This window comes from Phyllostomus hastatus, unplaced genomic scaffold (assembly GCF_019186645.2).
Source record: "Phyllostomus hastatus isolate PE091 unplaced genomic scaffold, TTU_PhHast_1.1 phas_scaffold_317, whole genome shotgun sequence".
Classification (NCBI taxonomy): domain Eukaryota; kingdom Metazoa; phylum Chordata; class Mammalia; order Chiroptera; family Phyllostomidae; genus Phyllostomus; species Phyllostomus hastatus.
The window spans coordinates 21,824,920-21,847,052 of NW_025334023.1; the positions used below are offsets into that span (position 1 = coordinate 21,824,920).

Consider the following 22,133-nt stretch of genomic DNA (forward strand, 5'->3'; position numbering starts at 1 on the left):
AATTCAAGAAAATGAAGGGAGGCCTAGAAACCTCTGGGACAACTTGAAATGTTCCAATATCCAGATTACAGGGGTGCCAGAAGGAAAAGAACAACAGCAAGAAATTCAAAACTTATTTGAACAAATAATGAAGGAAAACTTCCCCAATCTGGCAAAGGAAATAGACTTCCAGGAAGTCCAGGAAGCCCAGGGAGTCCCCAAAAAGTTGGACCCAAAGAGGAACGCACCAAGGCACATCCTCATTAAGTTACCCAAGATTAAAGATAAAGAGAGAATCTTAAAAGCAGCAAGAGGAAAGGAGTTACCTGCAGAGGAGTGCCTATAAGGCTGTCAGCTGATTTCTCAAAAGAAACCTTGCAGGCAAGAAGGAGCTGGAAAGAAGCATTTGAAGTCATGAAAAGCAAGGATACATCCTATATCCAAGAATACTCTATCCAGCAAAACTGTCATTTAGAATAGAAGGCAGATAAAGTGCTTCCCAGATAAGGCCAAGTTAAAGGAGGTCATCATCACCAAGCTCTTATTATATAAAACATTAAAGGGACTTATCTAAGAAAAAGAAGATTAAAAATATGAACAGTAAAATGACAACAAATTCACAACTATCAACAAATGAACCTAAAAAAAGAAAGAAAGAAAAACAACAAAAACAAAAACTAAGCAAACAACTAGAACAGGAACAGAATCAGAGAAATGGACATCACATGGAGGGTTTTCAATGTGGAGGGGGAAGAGAGCAATGAGGAAGAAAGGTACAGGGAAGAAGAAGCATAATTGGTAGGCATTAAATAGACAAGGAAAGGTCAAAAATGGTATAGGAAACAGAGGACTTAAAGAACTTATATGTACAACCCATGGATATGAACTAAGCAGGAGGAATGCTGGAGGGTTGGGGAGTGGTGGGGGATACAGGGGGAAAATTGGGGAAACTCTAATAGTATAATCAATAAAACATACTTAAAAAATAAATCAATAAATAGCCCCCTGGAAGTGGATTCAGAGCTCCAACATACATTCAGGAATGTGAGCAGTCTGTTAGTTGTCCTGCAGCTACTAATTAGTTTATAATTCTTGTCTCTTTCTTCCATCTCTGGCCCTCTGTAATTTAATTCAGGACATCTCAGAATTTTCCTCTTGCCACTATTTAATGGACACTTGAAAGATATTTTAGCCTCATGACAACACATTTATAAATGGCCTGTGTGGATACATTGCATCTTCTGACAAATTACGTTTGTATATGAATGATTTTACATAGATTTTTTGCTGCAGTGTCAATGGGTAACATTTTCTTGTTTGGAGAGTAAAGCAACACAATATTTGCAAACTTTTAAAAAGTAAAGAAGACATATTTTTCCTGCTAAGGAAGTTTCAGTCCTCTAGGATAGATAAGATACCCTAACAACTATTATGAAAGGGACATAAGATACAGATATAAAGAAAAATGGGGACAGAAGAATAGTTTTGGCTTCAAGGTCTAGAGAAGGTTTGAGACAAGGTGTCAGTTAAATTGTACCTTCAAAAAGAAATGAAACTTTAATAACTCCTGATAAGAAGAGAAAGCATTCCAGATAGAAGGAATAGTATGGCTGGCGATGTAAAATAGGAAAAGCAGTTTGGGGAATAATGAATTAGACAAGCATAAGAATGGTTCCAAATTTTTTTAAGTATGAGGATTCCTTAGTAACATAAAAATACTGCAACAGTTTTAATAGCTACTGACAGAAAATACATTTGTGCATATGGTTTCTCAAACATGACTATAAGTACTATCCTCTTGGGGGTTTTATCACCCAAGTATTAAAAAAAAAACACTGACAATATTGGAGAGAGTGGCAGAAAGTAAATCTAGAGGCATACGCTATAGGCTGATCAAGCAGTCTTACAAGTCAGGGTAGGCTTTGGAAATTTTGTCTCAATTCTTTTATTTATTTGGTAAAAAAAATCTATTCAGTTCAATGCTTTGTCATTTTTAAACACTGCATTTTTTAATAAATACTTCTTGGTCTCAGCCAGACTACTTGAAGTCATTAGTTTCAGAAGACTGAATCAGTCCTTTGCCACATTTTCTGCCTTTGAAGCATGCCGAAATATCTTTTGAGTCAGCGACAACCATTGTATATGAGACAAAGGATTTTTTTTTCTTTCTTCCCAAATAAAATGAATAAATCAAAGTGCCTCCTCTATAGAAGTGATGGTAAAGAAATTAGATTAGACTATTAGGAGTGAAGTTAGGCTTTAATAATACTTTATGAAACGTTCAAAAATGATTTTTCTAACATCTTATTCCACTGAAATTATTTTTGCCAATGTTAACAAAATTATTACCAAATCAAACACATACTGTCAACCCTTAGCAACTTGACATGCCTCTCGAGGCCATTGATAAAAACCATTTCTTGCTGACACTCTTCCTTTGGCACTCATTGCTTCCCTTCCAGGTACACACATTCCCTCAATTTACATAGTTTGCTTCTTGTATAGATTTATTCTTCCACTCACACCATTATTTTCTCACTCTACACAGTGTGAATGAACTTTTGCATAGCCTGTCTTCAACCACCATTATATTCTAATGACTGCTAAATACATAGTATCAACCCAGACCCTCTACTGAGCTTATTGGACAGTGTATTTCAACTGCTAATACATTTCCACTAGGTTGAACTTCCAAGTCAGCATAAACTTATTCCATAAACCTAAAAGCATTTTCTGTATCTTGAAATGGCACCTGAGATAGAATCTTGGGTATATCCCTCAGCTCACTTTTCTCAGTCACCTCCTGTCCGATGAGTTATCAAATTCTCTCATCTCTACTTATTCACTAGAATTCATTACACGTGCCGCTTCCACTGCTACTGCCCTGACTTACTTTAGGTCCTCATAATTTTTTCCTAGATTGCTGTTGTACCCACTCCTCCCTGCACACTCAGCCTATTACCACAGTTTCACACTGTCCCCAAACAATCCTCTATTCTGCCTCTAAAATCATCTTTCTAAAACAATTTTAATTAATTATATCATTCTCTTTTCAGAAAAATAGTTCAGATATTATCATCTAAGGCTCTTCTGTGATTTGATTCCTAAATTTGCAACATTCCTGAATTTGCAACATTATCACAAGATTCAGTTCCCACAATGCTCTTTGCTCTTCCTTTCTTTTGCTGGTTTTGGTCTCCCTACCTGAAAGCACTTCTCTTCTCCTGCCTCTTCCCCTGGCTGGTCCCTAACTTGCCTCCAAGCTTCTAATCACCTGTTATTTCCCCTAGGAAGATTTCCCTTAGGATAACTTCCCAGACTGAGTTAAAGGCCACTTCCTCTCCCATATCACCCTTGCCTTTTTTAAACATACCACTATTACTCTGAGTTATAATTATGTTCTACTTTTTTTATCTGTCTCATCAATGTTAAAGAGAGAAACAGCATCTGTCCAATCTTTATGCCTAGTTTCAAGCATAATGCTTCATCCCAAATAGGTGCTTAAAAATTATTTATAGAAATTTAAATTATGGCTTTGATATGAGAAGCACTATGCTTCCTTAAACCATTAAACATGAAGTCTTTGTTCTTACATTAATGTCATCAAATATATGTCAGTGATTACTCTTACTGTGCTGAAGCTCTTCTGTGCTACTCAAAGTTCATCCTTTGTGTCAGAAGATGCTGAGGTATTTAATGCTCTGCCTTTGTTATAGATTTACTATTTCAATATACAGCAGTTTCTACAGAAGCAAAATCTATATATTTTATCAGAAATGTGGGAATAGGAGAACCTAGCAGGTCAAACAGGTTACTGTACTCTTTTTTAAAAATAATTTTATTGTTGTTCAATTATAGTTGTCTGCATTTTCCCCCCACCACTGCCCCCACACCAGCCAACCCGACCTCCCTGCCTTGCTTTCACCCTCCTCCTTGGTTTTGTCTATGTGTCCTTTACAGAAGTTCCTAAAAGCCCCTTCCCCGCATTGTCCCCTCCCTCTTTCCTCTGGTTATTGTTAGATTGTACTTAATTTTTTGAAAATTCTTCTTTAAAGCATTAACAATTGGACAGCTGTAACAATGTTTTTTCAAAAGTTGTTGGGTCAAGTCACATAAAAGGAGAAGGTATTTATCTTTAAAACTTATTAAACACAATTAGGGATCATACATCACTTCTTTATGTGAAGGTTTTCATTTTGATCATCATCTCAAATGTACTGAGTTTACCTGATCGTTATCATCAATGGGAATTCGATCTCAGTGTTCCTGTCTTTGTTTCAGTGTAAGGTAATGAATTATATTACAGTAAATTGGGAAAAAATTGCACTTCTGGATCAGGCATATTCAAGTCAATTTAACATGTTACATTGATTGCAGATAAGCTCCCTAAATGATGTAATAAATAAAGCTCTGAGTTATATTTCATTCTGTTAAATGGAAAGAGTATACTTTCTGCTATAAATATAGATAATTTCATAAGCTTTAAGTTACTTCAGCAAGATTTGCCTTTTATATTATAATGAAAATGTTTCATAATTTCTAGTCCTTAATAATCCCAGAATGCAAAACAAACAAAAAAGGGTAAAATAACTGCAAATATGTAAATATAAGCAAAATCTGTTTTCAGAAAGAACAAATGAATTACCTGTTACATAATTTGGTCAGATTTTAAAAACTACTCAGAGATTAACATATAACAAAGCCTTAGAATTAAAAAAACATAGCATAGTAGGTCAAAATTTCATTTTATATAATGATTTCCATAGAAAGTTATAACTGACTAAGAAAGATACTGAGAATAAAAAATATATCAGTACAGACAATAATGAAAATATGTTAATGTTTTAATACATCTGATTAATTAAATGTAACTTGCTATGAGTTTTATGAAATGATCATTTGTTATATATCTCTAGTAGCATATGAAATATATTCCAGACACATCTGACAAGTACATATGTGTTGGTATATAATGCATGTATGAAATGTGTATACAGTTCCTGCAGTTCACATGAGGATGGGACTGTCTGGAATGTATGGAGAGAAGATACCCTTTCCTGCCTCCAACCCTGAGATGATTAGCAAAATCAGGAAAGAAATGTCCTTTTCACCCTTGAGATCTAAGAAATTACGTTTTCTTTTATTTTATTTTTTAAATAGTCACTTGCAGGTGGACTTCAATGGATTCTTAGGGGGAATAGACGTTATTAAATAAGTTTATGGAAAATGATTGATGTTCCAAAACATTTGTTTTTCTCTATACCTATAATAAGAGATTTTACCCACTCTCATTGTTTCAGCTACACACAAATACAAATAATTTCTTAATTTATATTTCTAGCTCAAATATGCCTCCATTATTCTAACTCAAATGTCCAACTACTACCTGGATAACCTAGAGGCCCTCAAATGTATCCAAAACTTATTTTTTTGTAGCCTGTTTCTCCTTTATCATATTAATCCTGTTGCCATCATCCATCATTCAAGTAAAATATTGAAAAATCTGTTTGCAACTTTCTCCTCTTACCTACATGCAATCAATCACTTGCAAATTTCTTTGATTTTATTTTTTAAATATTTCTTTGATGCACTCTGCCCTGTCTGCTCCCACCTATTGACATTTATTGGGCCTTTATCATCTCTCACCTGGGCCTTGCCAATAGCTCCCCACGTCTTTCCCTAACTCTAGACTTATTCCCTGGGAATCACCCTCCACATGGCTACCAAGGACCATCTGTAATATAAATCATGCTATGTCCCCCTCATTGCTCCTTAATAAACATAAAGACTATCCATAATGTGACCCCAGCCTACATCTCCAAACTTACTTCTTTGCCTCTCCCTCCTTTAAGTGCATCAGTACTCAGCTGGTGGTCTTCCCCCAACAAGGCAGAAAGGGAATTGGAAAGAGATGGAGAGAAAATTTTGATCTTTTGTGTTACTTGTTCTTTCCCTGCTATCCTCCCTCTGCCATCAATACCAGAGAAAGGCCTAAAAAAGAGATTGTGAAGGTGTAAAAGACCAGAGCATTCACACACACACACACACACACACACACAGTCTCTAAATATCTTAAGCCACCTGAGAGTTTAAAATGAGGCTGGATTGTTTCAAAGAAACAGAAGTGACCAGAAAACTATGAGATCTACCCAACACATAATTAAGGGAAGTTAAAGGAAAGTTAGATATAGCACAATTGAAAGCAGTGGTTTTACAAAATAAAACCAGTTTATGTTTAAGTCTTAAAGAATTAAGCTTCCTCAACAAATGGATTGTATAATGTCTGGGCATTATCTTTCTCTTTTAGTATGTTTTTCCTGACCTTCCAATTGACTGGTGTGCTCCCTGTAACCTTCTCTGTCACTGTACTTATGAGCTTGTTTCTCCTGTTTACTTGTGAGATTCTTTTAAGGGCAAGGGTGGTGTCTTATCCATCTTTGTAACTCCAGCATTTTAACATAATGCCCAGTACACAGATGGTTCTCAATAAACGCGTATTGCATGAGTGAGTGATCAATGATTGACTCAATTAGCGAATTCCCAGAAGCACTAAATCACAGTGACTAATTTTAGTGGTTCCCAAAATCACTGCTTCTTTTTAAGTTTTCAAGGTCTATTATTTATTATTTACTGATTTTTAATGTAAAATATATTAAAGTTGAAAATATTACTCACATTTATTTTCAAATTACTGTGTATTTTCAACATTTTTGACACAAGGAATTTTTGTGATCATTTTATTTTTTAATTTGTTTTCTAGGTTTTAGAAACTTACATATTGATGACCAGATAACTCTCATCCAATATTCTTGGATGAGCTTAATGGTGTTTGGACTGGGGTGGAGATCCTATAAACATGTCAGTGGGAAGATGCTGTATTTTGCACCTGATCTAGTATTAAATGAGTAAGTAGAAACTTGACTTGTTGTTCCTATTAGCTCAAGTATATATGTAGGATAATATTGAAAATTACATTTTAATAGATAATCATACATTTAATGGGCTAAGCAATAGCTCTCCTGAAAGGTTTCTCAAAATTACTTCATATCATTGATATTACCTCATATTAATTAAGCTTGATTTGATAATATTAACAAAATTATATCATTTTTATCAGTTAATTTGATATTTGGAGAACTTTCCTTTTGTTTCAATATATAGTTGTTTGAAATCCATTTTTTAAATTCAAGAATATATTAGAAATATATTTAAAGACAAAATTAAATGTTTATTTATATATGTCTCTAAACTGTGATGATAAAAAAGCAAAACATTAACTTTGGAAATGTGTATTTAATATGATTTTCAAACTTTAAAATTTCTTAACCTCAAAAATTCAGTATTGCGAAAAAATTTAGATGTTTAAGATTCCAAATATTGCATTCTTTATGAACAGTCATTTTAATTAATAAATAAGGTAATTACTAAATCTCATATTCTGGATAAAATTACATAAACTGGCTAACATACTCTGTGTGTGTTTTTCCTGTTGCTTTTTCTTGTGGGTACTGTGTGTGATGGAAGACAGCGGATGAAGGAATCATCATTCTATTCATTATGCCTCACCATGTGGCAGATTCCACAGGAGTTTGTGAAGCTGCAAGTTACCCAGGAAGAGTTCCTCTGTATGAAAGTATTGCTACTTCTTAATACAAGTGAGTACAAGTAACGTAACATAAGATACTTACTTTCTTAATTTTTAGTTCATTAGGAAAGTTTCAACAACCAAATGATCATATGATTATACATGAAGTATTCATCTTTTGTTGTAACTACAAAGGAGAAACACTCCATGTACTTTCATAGACATTACTAAAACTCCTTCATATTGCTCAGGGTTTACCTATCACATGATACAAAAATAACCTGTCAATGCAACCCGTTCCATTTGTTTGATAAAACACGATTAAATGACTTTTTTATATTCACACATTTCGGTTATTATAAACTAATTAATATTGCATAAACTATGTTTCTTCTACCCCACCCCACAAAGGATTTACTACATAAAGTACACAGTTTTGGGGGGAACTATTTCCTGTGTCAGGTTAGCTAACTATTGTAACAAATAGCTACAGACAACAGCAACATAACACAATAGCAATGTGTCACTCACAGTCATACTCCAGTGAGTAGCAAGAAAGCCCAGTCCCCTTTCATACAGGGACTCCACCCTTTCCTGGCAACTTGGAATCTTCCATTGAAATTGACTAGAAGATGAACACTGGGTGAGAAAATGTTCGGAGGGGAAACCTGGAAGTATCATGTGTCATTTCCACCCACTTTCCATGGCCCACCTTAACTGCAAGAGAGGCTGGGAAATGCATCTGAACTAAATAATCAGAAGAAAAAAAATGGTGAACTATAAAACATAGCATTGGTCACCAGAAGATAGGGGCATTTTATTTTTTTTCTTTTCTTTTCTTTCTTTTTTTTTTCACACAAAGAACACATGGATCTGTGCCTCAGTGGATCACCAAGAGTCTGGGTGGGAAAATTTTTAAAACTGCTTTACCTTTTTTCACCCATTTCTTTGTCCTTTCTATGCATAGGTAAGCTCAGCCCTTGAATGTCTGAATTATATTTCCTTCATTCATAGTGATCTGAAAGAGAACAACAGAGCTAAGATCTTAGGTAGAAGGTGAACCAAGCAAGTCTCTATCTCAGAAGTATCTTTGCAGGAACTTCTCTCTAGTGGCACAAATACCAAATGATGGGCTGGGGGGAGGTCCACCCACAGGGCCCCCCTGGGCTGCCATGGATGAGAAAAAGTCTACCAAGACATGATCTGCTTAGGGAGGAAAGGTGACTGATCTCTCAAAGGGGAAGGGCCAAGAGCCTTTTCCTCAATGGGCTTTTATTGGGTTTGTTTTGCACAGGAATACAGGTAAAGCTAACAATCAAACAATAGATAACATACAGAGAACTCTGAGGGCCTATTTTGAGTCAGGGTCACATAGCTAAAGAGCCATAAAACTTTGAGAAACAAATTCACTTCTTGCTTGGACCCTTATCATTTAATTGAGAGCATTCTAAACAAAGCAGGTTTCACAGGATTTTACATATTCTTTCTTAGGCCTGATCACCTGGGGAAACCACCCTTTCCAGCACAGGGCTGCACCAACCTCTGTCATTGTTTCAGGCTTAAGTCAGGCAGGGGAAGTAAGACAGTCAAGAGACTAAGAGACTTTTCGCAGACAGAATGAGGACTCAGACTTTGTCAAAGGCAAGGGACAAGGGTCCATCACCCTCTTTCTCCATAGCCCCCCAAGTCCTTCACTGAGGGCCTCCACATGATCATGCCTGTTTTAGGTCATTCCTGCCTTGGGGAATCTTACCCATCATTGGCTAACCAATCAAGCATTGGGAGCCAGGCAGGGTGAAGAAAAAGGAGCAGGAGCGGTGCCCCTGCCAGGAAGATAAGCTTTGTCTCCTCAGTGGCTTATGGTCCAAAGGTCACTTACTCAGTCTTAGCCATGGGGGGTTATAGCTCCTGAAACCAGGCAGGGCGGTTCCCAAAAATGGGCAGTGGGGGTTGCACATCAGGAGGAAAAGCAGAAAAGCTAAACCCATAAAAAGGAAGTTTTCCTCATGAAATCACTACAGAGACGGACAAATTCAGGATCCACAGCCTTATTTCCCCCTTGAAAACCTTATTTGGAGTAAAGACCTTTAAGCTTTAGTTGATGGAATACGTAAAGTGGACTGACTAAGGGTATTGATATGAGACTGGCCAAGAGAGTCAAATTGCATAATTTAATATTACAGCAGCAGTTAACTTCCACCCTTCCTCCTTGACAGTAATGGATCCAACAGCAGTCCTTTATCTCCCAACTTAAAAAGCTACGATAATTAATACAATGTGAAAAAAATAAATGCATTGATTTGTTAGTCAAGTCTTATTAGTATGTATTAGAATTTCATATACTATATAAAGAACACCATATATCAATGGATATGGAATAAAAATTGTTGGAAAAATAGCTGTGTATTTTGGAAAAATTCATTGGGATATTTAACTAAAATTATATTATAAAATTAATACCAGATAATTGAATTAAATGTGAGTGCTTATATTGTTAAAAATAAATCAAAAGGAACATAAATAATTTTGAAATCTCAAATAAGGAATATCATTTTAAAAACAAATGCAATGAGAAAGTTGACAAAAGAAGTATAATGATTGGACACACAAGAATTTAAGCCTCTCATTTGCCATTAAAAACTAAAATACAGTTTGCCAGGAAAATATGGTAGTTTGAACATACACATTCTTCCATTGATCCCTCCAAAACTACACTAAAATATTAGTGATGGGATTTTTAAATATAAACATAAACAGAGAATAAGAGAGGGATCAAAAGCAATCGAATTTTGTAAGCCAGGAGGCAGAACCAATTTAGCATATTTAAGAAGGTTGGATTCTAAGACAGAAGTAAGAAAATCCAGAAAACACCTTTATTTGCATCACTGAACCTTTAGCATGTTCTTCAGTTGGCGACAATGTTTTTTTGAAAGAGTGAAGTTAAGAGTTAAAAACAGATGTTCTGTTGAAAGTCTGTTTCCAAATATAACCCAATTGTGCCAATTATTTCTAACTCAGAAAGAGATTATAAATTTATTCCCTGAAGAGAATATAACAGATGAAAACTATATTGGTGAATCACAGGTACTGTTGAGGGTGAGGGTTTCTATATTGAAAACAGATTAATATTATATACCACATACTGAGACAGCATACTTCTTTCACCTATCTCCCAGAATGTGGCTTTCCAAATTTACATCCTCCAGGTAGGAGAATGAAAGGTTCTTTTTTTTTTTTTCAGAGTCTTTTTAGCCAGAAAGAAAAAGAACTATCATAATGGCAGGAATTTTTCTTTGAAATAACTCAGTCACATTGCCCTACACTAGAACTCATAGTCCCAGTCTATAAGCAATACTCATTCAAACATAACTATCAATCAGCTTTTTAGTCTTTCACTCTTGACTATAAACAACCAAATCATCTGAAGGACTTTTGACATCAAAGACAAAGATATAACAGGAAGAAAAAAGAACTTGGAGAAAAGAGAGAAAGGAAAAACTGGGGAGTGAGACAGACCACACAACCCTGGATTCCAGTTCAGGAAAAGAAAGCCACAAAATCTCTGGCTGTAAAATCCATGGCGGTTGTGGCAGCAGGAGAAATTCCCAGCCTCACAGGAGAGTTCATTGGAGAGACCCACAGATCCTAAGACAAACCTAGCCACTTGGGAATCATCACTAGAAGGGCACAATTTGCTTGTTGGTAGCGGGGGAAGTGACTGAAAGTGGGATGAGAGCTGAGAAAGCAGAATTGTTCCCTCTCTAACCCCTCTCTCACATACAGCATCACGACACAGCGATGTAGGTAGCCCCCACCTCGGTGAATACCTAAGGCTCTGCCCCTTACAATGTAACAGATGCACTCAGACAAAGGAATATGGCCCAAATGAAATAACAGATCAAAGCTCCAGAAAAAGAACTGAGCAACAAGGAATTAGCCAACCTATCAGGTACAGGGTTCAAAACACTGGTAATCAGGATGCTCACTGAAATGATTGACTACAGATTGCAAAACAGAGGAAAAAGTGAAGGCTATCCAAAATGCAATAAAGAGAAATATACAGGAAACCAACAGTGAAGGGAAGGAAACCAGGACTAAAATCAATGATTTGGAGTAGAAGGAAGAAATAAATATTCAACTGGAATAGGATGAAGAAATAAGAATTCAAAAAAAATGAGAGGTTTAGGAACCTCCAGGACAACATTAAATGTTCCAACATCTGAATCATAGGGGTGCTGGAAGGAGAAGAGAAAGAACAAGAAATTGAAGACTTATTTGAACAAATAATGAAGGAAAACTTCCCCAATCTGGCAAAAGAAATAGACTTCCAGGAAGTCCAGGAAGCTCAGAGAGTCTCAAAGAATTTGGACACATGGAAGTACACACCAAGGCACATCATAATTACATTACCCAAGATTAAAGATAAGAGGAGAATCTCAAAAGCAGCAAGAGAAATGGAGAAAGTTACCTACACAGGAGTTCCCATAAGACTATCAGCTGATTTCTCAAAATCAGGCAAGAAGGGGCTGGAAAGGAGTATTCAAGGTCATGAATGACAAGGACCTACATCCAAGATTACTCTATCCAGCAAAGCTATTATTTAGAATAGAAAAGCAGATAAAGTACTTCTCAGATAAGATAAAGTTAAAGGAGGTCATCATCACCAAGCTCTTATTATGTGAACTGTTAAAGGGACTTATCTAAGAAAAAGAAGACAATCAAAACTATGAACAATAAACTCATAACTATCAATAACTGAACCTAAAAAAAAACAAAAACAACAAAAAAAAAACTAAGCAAACAACTAGAACAGGAACAGAATCGCAGACATGGAGATCTCATTGCAGGTTTTCAGCAGGGTGGGGTGGGGAGAAGAAAGAGGGGAAAGGTACAGGTGTTACAGAACAGACCTGTGGAGGTGGGGAATTATATACTATTACTGACTGGACCCCCCCGCCCTTCTCCCGGGGTCCCCCTGAAGTAGGTTTGCTTTGACCGCCACCAGGGAATTATAGCTCTCAATATCAGAGATTGGTGAAAAGGAAAGGAATTATATATTCAAAAGTTATATAAACTTAAGAGTAATGACTTAATGTCCTCATTGAGATCCCAGAGTCCCTTAGAATACCCACAAATGCACACAGTCCTTCCTTCCCCCTCTTCCCAGTCTGTGGTGCCATATCTCAGGAAAAGAAATAGAAGTGTGTGGCTCAGATAGCCCCTTGGTTCCCAGCACCATGAGCTGTGTCACTGCCATGATCTCCAGTTAATCCAAAACCACACAGCACCTTCTCATGGCCCACCAGTAAGAGTCCTTTCACCCCTTTTGTTCCCAGGAAGGTTTCTCTTGCTTCCTAAGCCATGTGGCAAAAGGGAGCACCCCAAAGCTGCATGGTCCCAACCTAGCATGGCTGTCGTACCTGGGTTTAAATCCCAGCACCAATCTCCTTCTACAGCCCCGTTTCCAACTCCTCCCACAATCAGTTATACCTGCCAGCATTCCTGCATTTGTCCAGCTTTATTGGGCTGCCATAATAAGTCTGGGCAAGCATAGCCCCATGTCATGGAGCCAATCATCTCCAAGCTCTTGCAGGCACTGTAACCATGGGAAGCTGCTTCCCAGTTACAACATGGGTTGAAGTCATTCCCATTCCCCTGGCTCAAAGCATGGCCACAGCTATTTAACATATCTGTGAAACCAGTTAAAAGTTATAGATATGTTAAATGATCATGCCTGAGGTGAGCTGCAAAACTGTTGCTATGCAGAACAGCTCTCAATGACCCTGCTCCATGTGTCCCATCCCACAGTTCAGACTTGTAGGTGTGAGGACATCCTATATTATTAATATTTCCTGGACACCCTGAGTTCTGGACCCCATTACAAACCCCTATTTGGGGTCCCCCTGGCTGTACCCTGTTACACAGGGAATAAGAAGCATAATTAGCAGGTGCAAAATAGACAGGGGAGGGAAATGGAGAAGCCAAAGAACTTATATGTATGACCCATGGATATGAACTAAGGGTGGAGAATATTCATGGTGGGGGGTGGTTGCAGGGCAGAGGGGTATAAATGGGAAGGAAAAATGTGACAACTACAATAGCATAATCAATAAAATATACTTAATAAGACAGTAGTTTTTTCTCATAACAACAAGGAGTTACAGAATTTAATGAAGCAAAGTTAAAATGACAACAAAAAGATAAATCATATAGGAATAGTCTTAATGAGAAATACTTGTGATTTATATGAAATTGTCTATAGATTTAGAAATATCCAAATCTATAGACAATTGTATAAGAGTTTATTTTAGCCAAACTGATGACAATTGCCAGGAAGCAAATATCAAATGCCCCAGAGACTGACAGTTTGCAGTTTCTTTTTTTATTATTTCTATTTTGTTTTTATTTTTTTAAACTTTTTTTTAATTGTTCAAGTACAGTTGTCTCCATTTTACCCTCACCACTCCCCCAACCCCAGACATCCCCACTTCCCACCCTTGATCCTAACCCGCTCCTTTGGTTTTGTCCATGTGTCCTTTATAGATGTTCTTGAAAACCCTTCCCCCTTTTCCTCCCATTATACCCTTAGTTTCTTTTATGCATTTTTAATTAATGAAAGAAAATAAGGAAGATTACATGAAGGTGGGAGAACTCAAGGCAGGGATTGGATTACAGGACAAGGTTATAGGCACTCTTGAGGGTGGTTACACCTTCCAAGAGGCCTGGAAAAGAGGATTACTTCTGGCATTTCAAAGGTGTGTTAACCTAGTTATACAAGAGCAATGGCTTAATAACCTTTTACTAAGGAAATTACAGTCCTGGTCGTGACTACTTACTGTGTACAATCTTCCCAGTAAGGAATTTATGATCAGATCACCCTGTAGGGTTACTTTCCACTAGATTATTATAGCACAACTTTTTCATCCATAGAAGGCAAGACTTCACAGAGAAATCAAGTACTTGTTAAAAGGAAAGAAAGAAAAAAGATTACATGCTGTTTTAAACTAAATCAAACCACATATTTGAGACAAAATTGTAGAATACAGTCAGGTGCTCTTATAAGCAAATTCTAATTTAAATGCATAATACATTGACACAGCTTTAAATAGGCAAGCTGAAATGTTCTTATCTTACTTTCTTTTTGTTACCATATTCTTCCAGAGAACTAGAAATTTATGTCCTAACACTATCAGTAACATTATTTCTTATTTAAGATGTTTGTATCTAGAGTTATATATCAAAAGAAATCATTATACATCTAAAAATTATTATAAACTGCTTGTTTCATCATTTTAAACATAATTGACACTTCAATTATCTTTTTACAGTTCCTTTGGAAGGACTACGAACTCAAAACCAGTTTGAAGAAATGAGAGCAAACTACATTAGAGAGCTCATCAAGGCAATTGGTTTGAGGCAAAAAGGAGTTGTTGCTAGTTCACAGCGTTTCTACCAACTTACAAAGTTTCTTGATAACTTGCATGATGTGAGTATTTTGTTTTCTAGAATATCAGTGATTATTTTCTGAGTTTCTTTAACTTTTTAAATATTAAATCTAAATTTTACTTCATATAGTTTCCTGAAGTTTATATTTGCACTTACATTTTAATACAGTATTTGCATTATATTGTTTAGTATTTATATTTTGCTTTTTTCATTTTTTATATAATCACCCAAATATCCTTTTACTAGTATTTGTATAATTTGAGAGTAATCTAATGGTTAATAGGAATTGTGACACATTTTCCTGAGCATGTTCTAAAACATTTTTACCTTAAATTATACAAAATTTATATGTAAAAGCAAAAGTATAGATAAGGGGGGAAAGAAGGGGAAGGGTCCTCAAGGAACATGTTTTAAGGACACATGGACAAAGCCAAAGTTAGGGAAGGAATGAGGGTGGGAGGTGGGTGGGTGGGGCACGGGAAAGTGATGGTGGGAAAACGGAGACAGCTGTGCTTGAACAGCAATTAAAAAAATGCAAAAAAATAAAATAAATAAAACCATGAAAAACAAGTATAGTTGTGGGAAATAACACTCTCCTAGCATTTTGAATGGAAATGCGAGTTAATAACAATTGAGGAAGCAGAAACTTTCCTCTACCCTTCAAACTTCTTTTGGCTGCTCTAATAATTAAATATACATGAGACAGATTAATGAGAGAAATTAACTAAATTTAATGATATATGTACATATGGGAACCTACACACATGAAAGTATTAGAGGCATTGCATACATGAGATATTCGGAGACTGAAAGTTAAAATGCTATATATATGGCATTCTGAGCCAAGATGAGGTAAGGTGCCTTGTGGCTTTAGAGGGAAAGAAGGTAATTGAGCGGCAATAAGAAGAGCAAATGTGCAGTAATTAGTAGTTTTCCCTACCATATAGGCAGGTCAAAAAATTATATCTGATAATTTCTTATTATGGGCACGACTACTTCTTCTAAGTTAAAAGGTGAAGAGGGCAGAAGTTTCTCTTGAATCTGTGAGGTCTCAATTGCCTTTACACGAAATGCTCCACATACCATCGAGGCACATCTTGAGTGCCTTGATCTGAACCCCTATACAATACTAATAAACAATCTGGCAGTATATAGCAAAATTTTTAACTTGCATGCTTGTAAATTTCTACTTTCCAGGATTTATTTTAAATAAGTTATTAGACAAATATTTAAGATATAGATAGATAGATAGAGATATAGATAGAGATATAATATAGATATAGATATATATGAGGAAATTCACTGTAGCATTACTTATAAAAAAAAAAAACTAGAAATCCCCAGCACTGGAACTGGATTACTAAAACAAGATTTACATAGTTAGCCAAGACATATTAAATACAAGCTTTTCTTGCTGTTGTATTCATAAACCACATTGAATGACATCCAAGGCATAAAAGAAGCTATCCATTCAGCAGGTCATATTTAAGACCTTCCTCTTGAATAGAAACAGACATCTAAGGATTATTAGCCACTTAGGTTTAGCCACTTAGCTAAAGTGAAAAGCATGAATAAAATAAACAGCAATGACAAAGAAACTTAAAGGAAAAAACACCAGTGCAGAGAACAGAAGAAAGCTTTAAAAAATTAAGATATTCAGTGAAATAAGAATGATATTGTGTCCATAAAACAAGAATAGAAAATATTTAAAAAGAACAATGAACAAGAAAATACTTTTGGCTAATTAAATATAAAAGATCAGAAATTAAAAATTTAAAAGAAGGGCTGAAATAGGAATTTCAGGAAACTCCCAGAAAAACATAAAAAATAAAGATATGAAAAATTATAGAGATGAAATGACAAATTTAGGGGATTAATCCAAGGAATTCTATTCTCCAAGTAACAGGAATTTCTAGAATGAAGAATAGATAAAATCAAATGGAGGAAATTAGGTAAAGATCATAAAGGAAAAGTTGCTGAAACTGAAGGATATAAGTTATCTAAATGTAATGGCCCAATATACAGGCACAGCACCATTGAACCAAGGCATATTATTATATGATTTCAGTCCACCAGGAATAAAGACTTTACTAAAATATACCAATGAGAAAAGAAACAAGTCATATAAATTTTTAGGACCTAGATAGATGTTGGACTTCTCAACTGCATTACAGGAAATCAGAAAACAATGGCACAAGGCCTTCAGAATTTTAAAAGAAAAGAAAATCTTCAGAGAATCTTATACCTAGCCAAACTATGAAACAAGTATGATAGCACCATAAAGGTGTTTTCAAACATTCAAGGTCTCATATTGCTTACCTCAAATACATTGTTTCTCAAGGACATCTGCAAGATGTCTTACAACAAACACTGAGGGTAAGGCAAAGAATTAGAAGACTCAATCCAAAAGAGATGTGAAGCGATATCCAAGCACATTATCTATGCTAAACAATCATTAATCTAGATTGGAATAATAATGAATAGGGTTTTAGGATCCAGTTCCTGGAAAAAGAGAGAACTGAGGGGTTACTAGTAAGTGTGAAAATATTGACATGAGTTTTACGATTCTGTCAGAGAATTTGCCTATGGCTTTGTGATATGATAAATACAGAGAAAATGAAACAAATGGAAACACAAGATGATTAGCAACATAAAAAATCATATAAGAAAGAAAATGTAATATAGAAGTAAACAATAAAAATCTTTATAATATAAATGCTAGATATTGACTTAGCCAAAAATTGAGATACATCTTTAAATAGAATGGAGAGTAAAGAAAGTAAGAGGGGGGTGTGTAGTGTAAGAGAACTAAATTTTTATTTTTCATATAGAAACTCAATATCAAATTTGGAAAACAAACTTTATTAGAAATACAGAGATAAAATTTAAAGGCATAAGCAAAAGCAGTTGAGAATGATCACATCTAGGGAGCGGAAATATGGGTGGGAAAAAGTACACTAGGAAACTGCTTGGCTTTGTTGTTTCTGCTGTTTTTGTTATTCTTTACTTGTTTTCTTTTCTCCAGTCTTATTGAAAAATAATTGACATACATCACTATAAAAGTTTAAGGTGTACAGCATCATGGTTTGATTTACATACATTGTGAAATAATTACCACAATAAGTTTAGTTACTATAATATATATATATATATATGTATATATATATATATGACAGATACGTATGATAGATATATATATGGAAAAAACATTTCTATTTGAGATGGGAACTCTTAGGAACTACTTACTATCTTAACTTTCCTATATATCACACAGCATTGTTAGCTATAGTCATCGTGTTTATCCATAACTTTCCTAGTATTTATCCTACACAAGAAAGTTTTTACCTTTTTACTATCTTTCCCCAATCCCTCCCACTATCTCCCTACCCTGGTAACCAAAATCTGATATTTTTTTTCTATGAGTTTGATGGGTTCTTTTCTTTGCTAGGTTCCACATATAAGTGAGATTGTACCGTGCATGTCTTTATCTGATTTATGTCACTTAGCATAATGCCTTTAAGGTTCCTTCATGTTGTTCCAAATAGTAGTATTCCCTATTTTTATGGCTGAATAATATTTCAACCTGTATGTATTATATATACATCATATCATCTTTATCCATTCATCCATCAATGGACACTTAGGTTGTTTCCACATCTTGGCTATTGTAAGTAATGCTGCTGTGATCATGTGGGTGCAGATACCTTTTGAGTTAGTGTTTTTGTTTCCTCTGGATATATTCCCAGAAGTGGGATTATTGAATCATATGGTAGTTCTACTTCTAATTTTCTGAGGAACCTTCATACTGTTTTCCATAGAGCCTATACCAATTTACAATCCCGCCAACAGTACACAAGGGTTCTCTTTTATCCACATCCATTCCAGAATTTTTTATCTGTTATCTTTTTAACAGGCTTAAGGTGATACCTCATTGTGGTTTTCATTTATATTTCCTTAATGATATCTTTATATGCACCTGTTGGCCATTTGTATATATCTTCTTTGTAAAATGTCTATTCAGGCTTTTTACTTAATTTCTAATTGGATAATTTGGAGTGTTTTGTTTTGCTATTGAGTTATAGGAGTTCTTTATGTATTTTGGATAATAACCTTTTACCAATTATATAGTTTGCAAATATTTTTTCCCATTCCTTTGATTGTGTTTTCACTTTGTTGATGGTTTCTTTTGTGCAGAAGCTTTTTAGTTTGATGTAGTCCTACTTTTTTGTTTGTTTGTTTGTTTTGTTTTGTTTTGTTGCTTGCACTTGAAGTGTGATTTCCAAAGAATCATTACTGAGACTCATGTCAAGGAATTTTTCCCTATGGTTTTCCCCTAAAAGTTTCATGCTTTCAGGTCCTACATTTAAGTTTTTAATTAATTTAAATTTAATTTCTCTGAGTGGTGTAAGATAGGGGTCAAGATTCATTCTTTTACATGTGACTATCCAGTTTTCCCAGCACCATTTATTGAACAGACTGTCTTTTCTCTATTGAGTATTCTTGGGCCCCTTGTCAAATATTAGTTGATTGTAAATGCTTGGGTTTATTTCTGGGCTGTTGATTTTGTTCCACTGGTCTGTTTGTCTGTTTTTATGCCAGTACCACACTGATTAATTAGTATAACTCTATTGTATTCGCTTGAAGTCAGAAGTATAATGTCTCCTGCTTTGTTTTCTTTCTCATGATTTCTTTGGCTATTCGGGGTCTTTGTAGTCTTTCCTCCTCTTCAATTTTTTGGAAGTGTTCAAGACGTATGGCTGTTAATCCTTCTTCGAATGTTTGGTAAAATTCACAGTAAAGCCATCTAATCCTGGGCTTCTCTTAATTAGGGGATTTTGATTACTGATTCAATCTGATTACTAGTAATTAGTCTGTTCATATTTTCTATTTCTTCCTTATTCATCTTGGTAGTTGTAAGTTTCTAAGAATTTCTCCATTTTTTCCAGGTTGTTTGGTTTTTTAGTATAGTTGGTTGCGGTCAGTTTTTTTGTTGTTGTTATAAATTTTTCAGTACTATTTGACTTTTAAAATATGTACACAAATTACATTGACAAAAGTAAAAATTAGATTAAAATGCATTATGTTGGGTTGTTTTTATTGATATAGGAAGAGTCAATATAATGTAATATATAAAAGCTACATTAACAAATAGACTTTATAAAATAATTACATTTTAAAAAATATATATGCATTTGTACACTGTTTTTATACACACATACACACATACACACATACCTGGGTGTGTTGGTATATATGTGTACAAAGAAAAAACTTGAAAGAAACACCAGAATGTTCAGATTGCTTATCCTGTGGGATTATGAATTACTTTCATTTTTAAAAAATCTTTTTGTACTATCAAAACATTTCATTATATGTAATATTTTATATATTCTAGGCAGTGGAGGGAGTTATTTTCATTTTGGTAAGAAGAAAACACCTTGGCAAGTATTTATATTGTTAGAAAAATAAGTTGCCATGTACGAATGGTTTACAAATGTATTACTTTTATTACATGTTCCTTATCTGTTTGTTAAACCAACAGCTTGTCAAACAACTTCACCTGTACTGCTTGAATACATTTATCCAGTCCCGGGCCCTGAGCGTTGAGTTTCCAGAAATGATGTCTGAAGTTATCGCTGCACAATTACCCAAAATCTTGGCAGGGATGGTGAAACATCTTCTCTTTCATAAAAAATGATGCCATTTTTACCTTTAAAAATTAAATTTTGTGGTATGTCTGTTTGTGTTTGGGTTAGGATTATGAGGTCTCAAATTCTTGCAATGTTCTTCTCAAAGCCTTACATTCATATCATATCATACTGTATAAATTTCAGAGGAAATTCTGAAATTTTAATTGCTTTCCTTTATACAGTATAATTAGAATTTTTAAGTGTTTTTGTGGACCCATATTTTCTTTAAGTGTTCACAAGAATGAAAAAGGACTAAAATGGATGGTTAAAGTAAACTTAATTTTATCCATATTATTTCATACCATTTAGGTGAAAATTTTAAAGTTTTACATCTAACAAAATTGCTTTAGAGAGAAAAATATCTTACATGTAATACTAAAAAGCTGTTACATATGTTCCTTCAAGGCAGCTCACTTTGTCTCCTTCATTACTTTTACAAAAATGGACCTTTAAAATGGTATGCAAAATTTTGTCTACATGAGTGTATATACATTTTTGTTAGAAGGAAATTTATAACCTTTATCAGATTTTCAAGAGTTTTTAAATGCAAAAAGTACCGAGAAGGAAAGAGGATTTAAAATTTTGAAATACACTGATGTTCCAAAAACTGGGAAAAGTACCTTATATGTAAGACTGTTTCCCAGACTGGAAACGTAAATCTCTAAAGAAATTATTAAGTAGAGCCATATCACGATGACAACAGTATTGTGGGTTTTGTAGTTTTTTACTAACCTTTTTTGAGAGTTGCCTTTTAATAAGGTATTATGAATCAAAATAGGAATTCAGAAAAATCAGTGGCCTAATACCCTTTCTTATTTGGGGCATGTGGAAAGTCACTTAACTTTACTGATTCTCAATTTCTTCGCCTTTAACACTGATGTTATAATATCTTTTCTGCAACATATTCCTTAGATCAGAGCTTCTTATTAACATCTTCTCAAATCAAAGAAGCAAAAAAGGGAGGGAGGGAGGGAAGGGAAAAATAGAGAAGTATTATTCTCTTTTTCTACTCAGCGAAGCATAATAGACTAATCACAGGTTGAGACTTTTTGAGTGCCTTTGATCTAATTCTAAGAGAGATACTTCAGGGAATACTAGACACTGTCTTAAAGTAATGCAACCAATTATGATAACTAGAAAACACACAATTCAGATTGTTATATGAACTGAAAATATTCTTTTAGAAAACAGGCAAGAGTTCTTTCCTGAAATGAGTTAGTGGAGATCTATTTTTTAAAGGAGATATATATATATATCTATATATATAGATATACACACACACACACAGAAAGAATCAAGTTCATATCACTGGTAATATTTGATTGAAACTGATCGTTGTTTGTTATTCTAGATAAAGTAATTTATACTAATATTAGGCATATGTATGTGCCTATTACAGATCACATATATGATACATATATAATTTTTAACAG

The 22,133-nt window shown here is 34.7% G+C and overlaps 1 protein-coding gene across 1 annotated transcript in view; it reads left to right on the forward strand.

The window, feature by feature from the left end:
- The window catches only part of PGR (progesterone receptor), a 100,254-nt gene extending 79,546 nt beyond the window's left edge, over positions 1-20,708 (forward strand). The window contains exons 5-8 of the mRNA XM_045818059.1: positions 6,740-6,884; positions 7,504-7,634; positions 14,893-15,050; positions 20,553-20,708. Coding sequence (XP_045674015.1) covers positions 6,740-6,884; positions 7,504-7,634; positions 14,893-15,050; positions 20,553-20,708 — 590 coding nt within the window. The remainder of the gene's footprint in view (positions 1-6,739; positions 6,885-7,503; positions 7,635-14,892; positions 15,051-20,552) is intronic.
- The last annotated feature ends 1,425 nt before the right edge of the window (positions 20,709-22,133 follow it).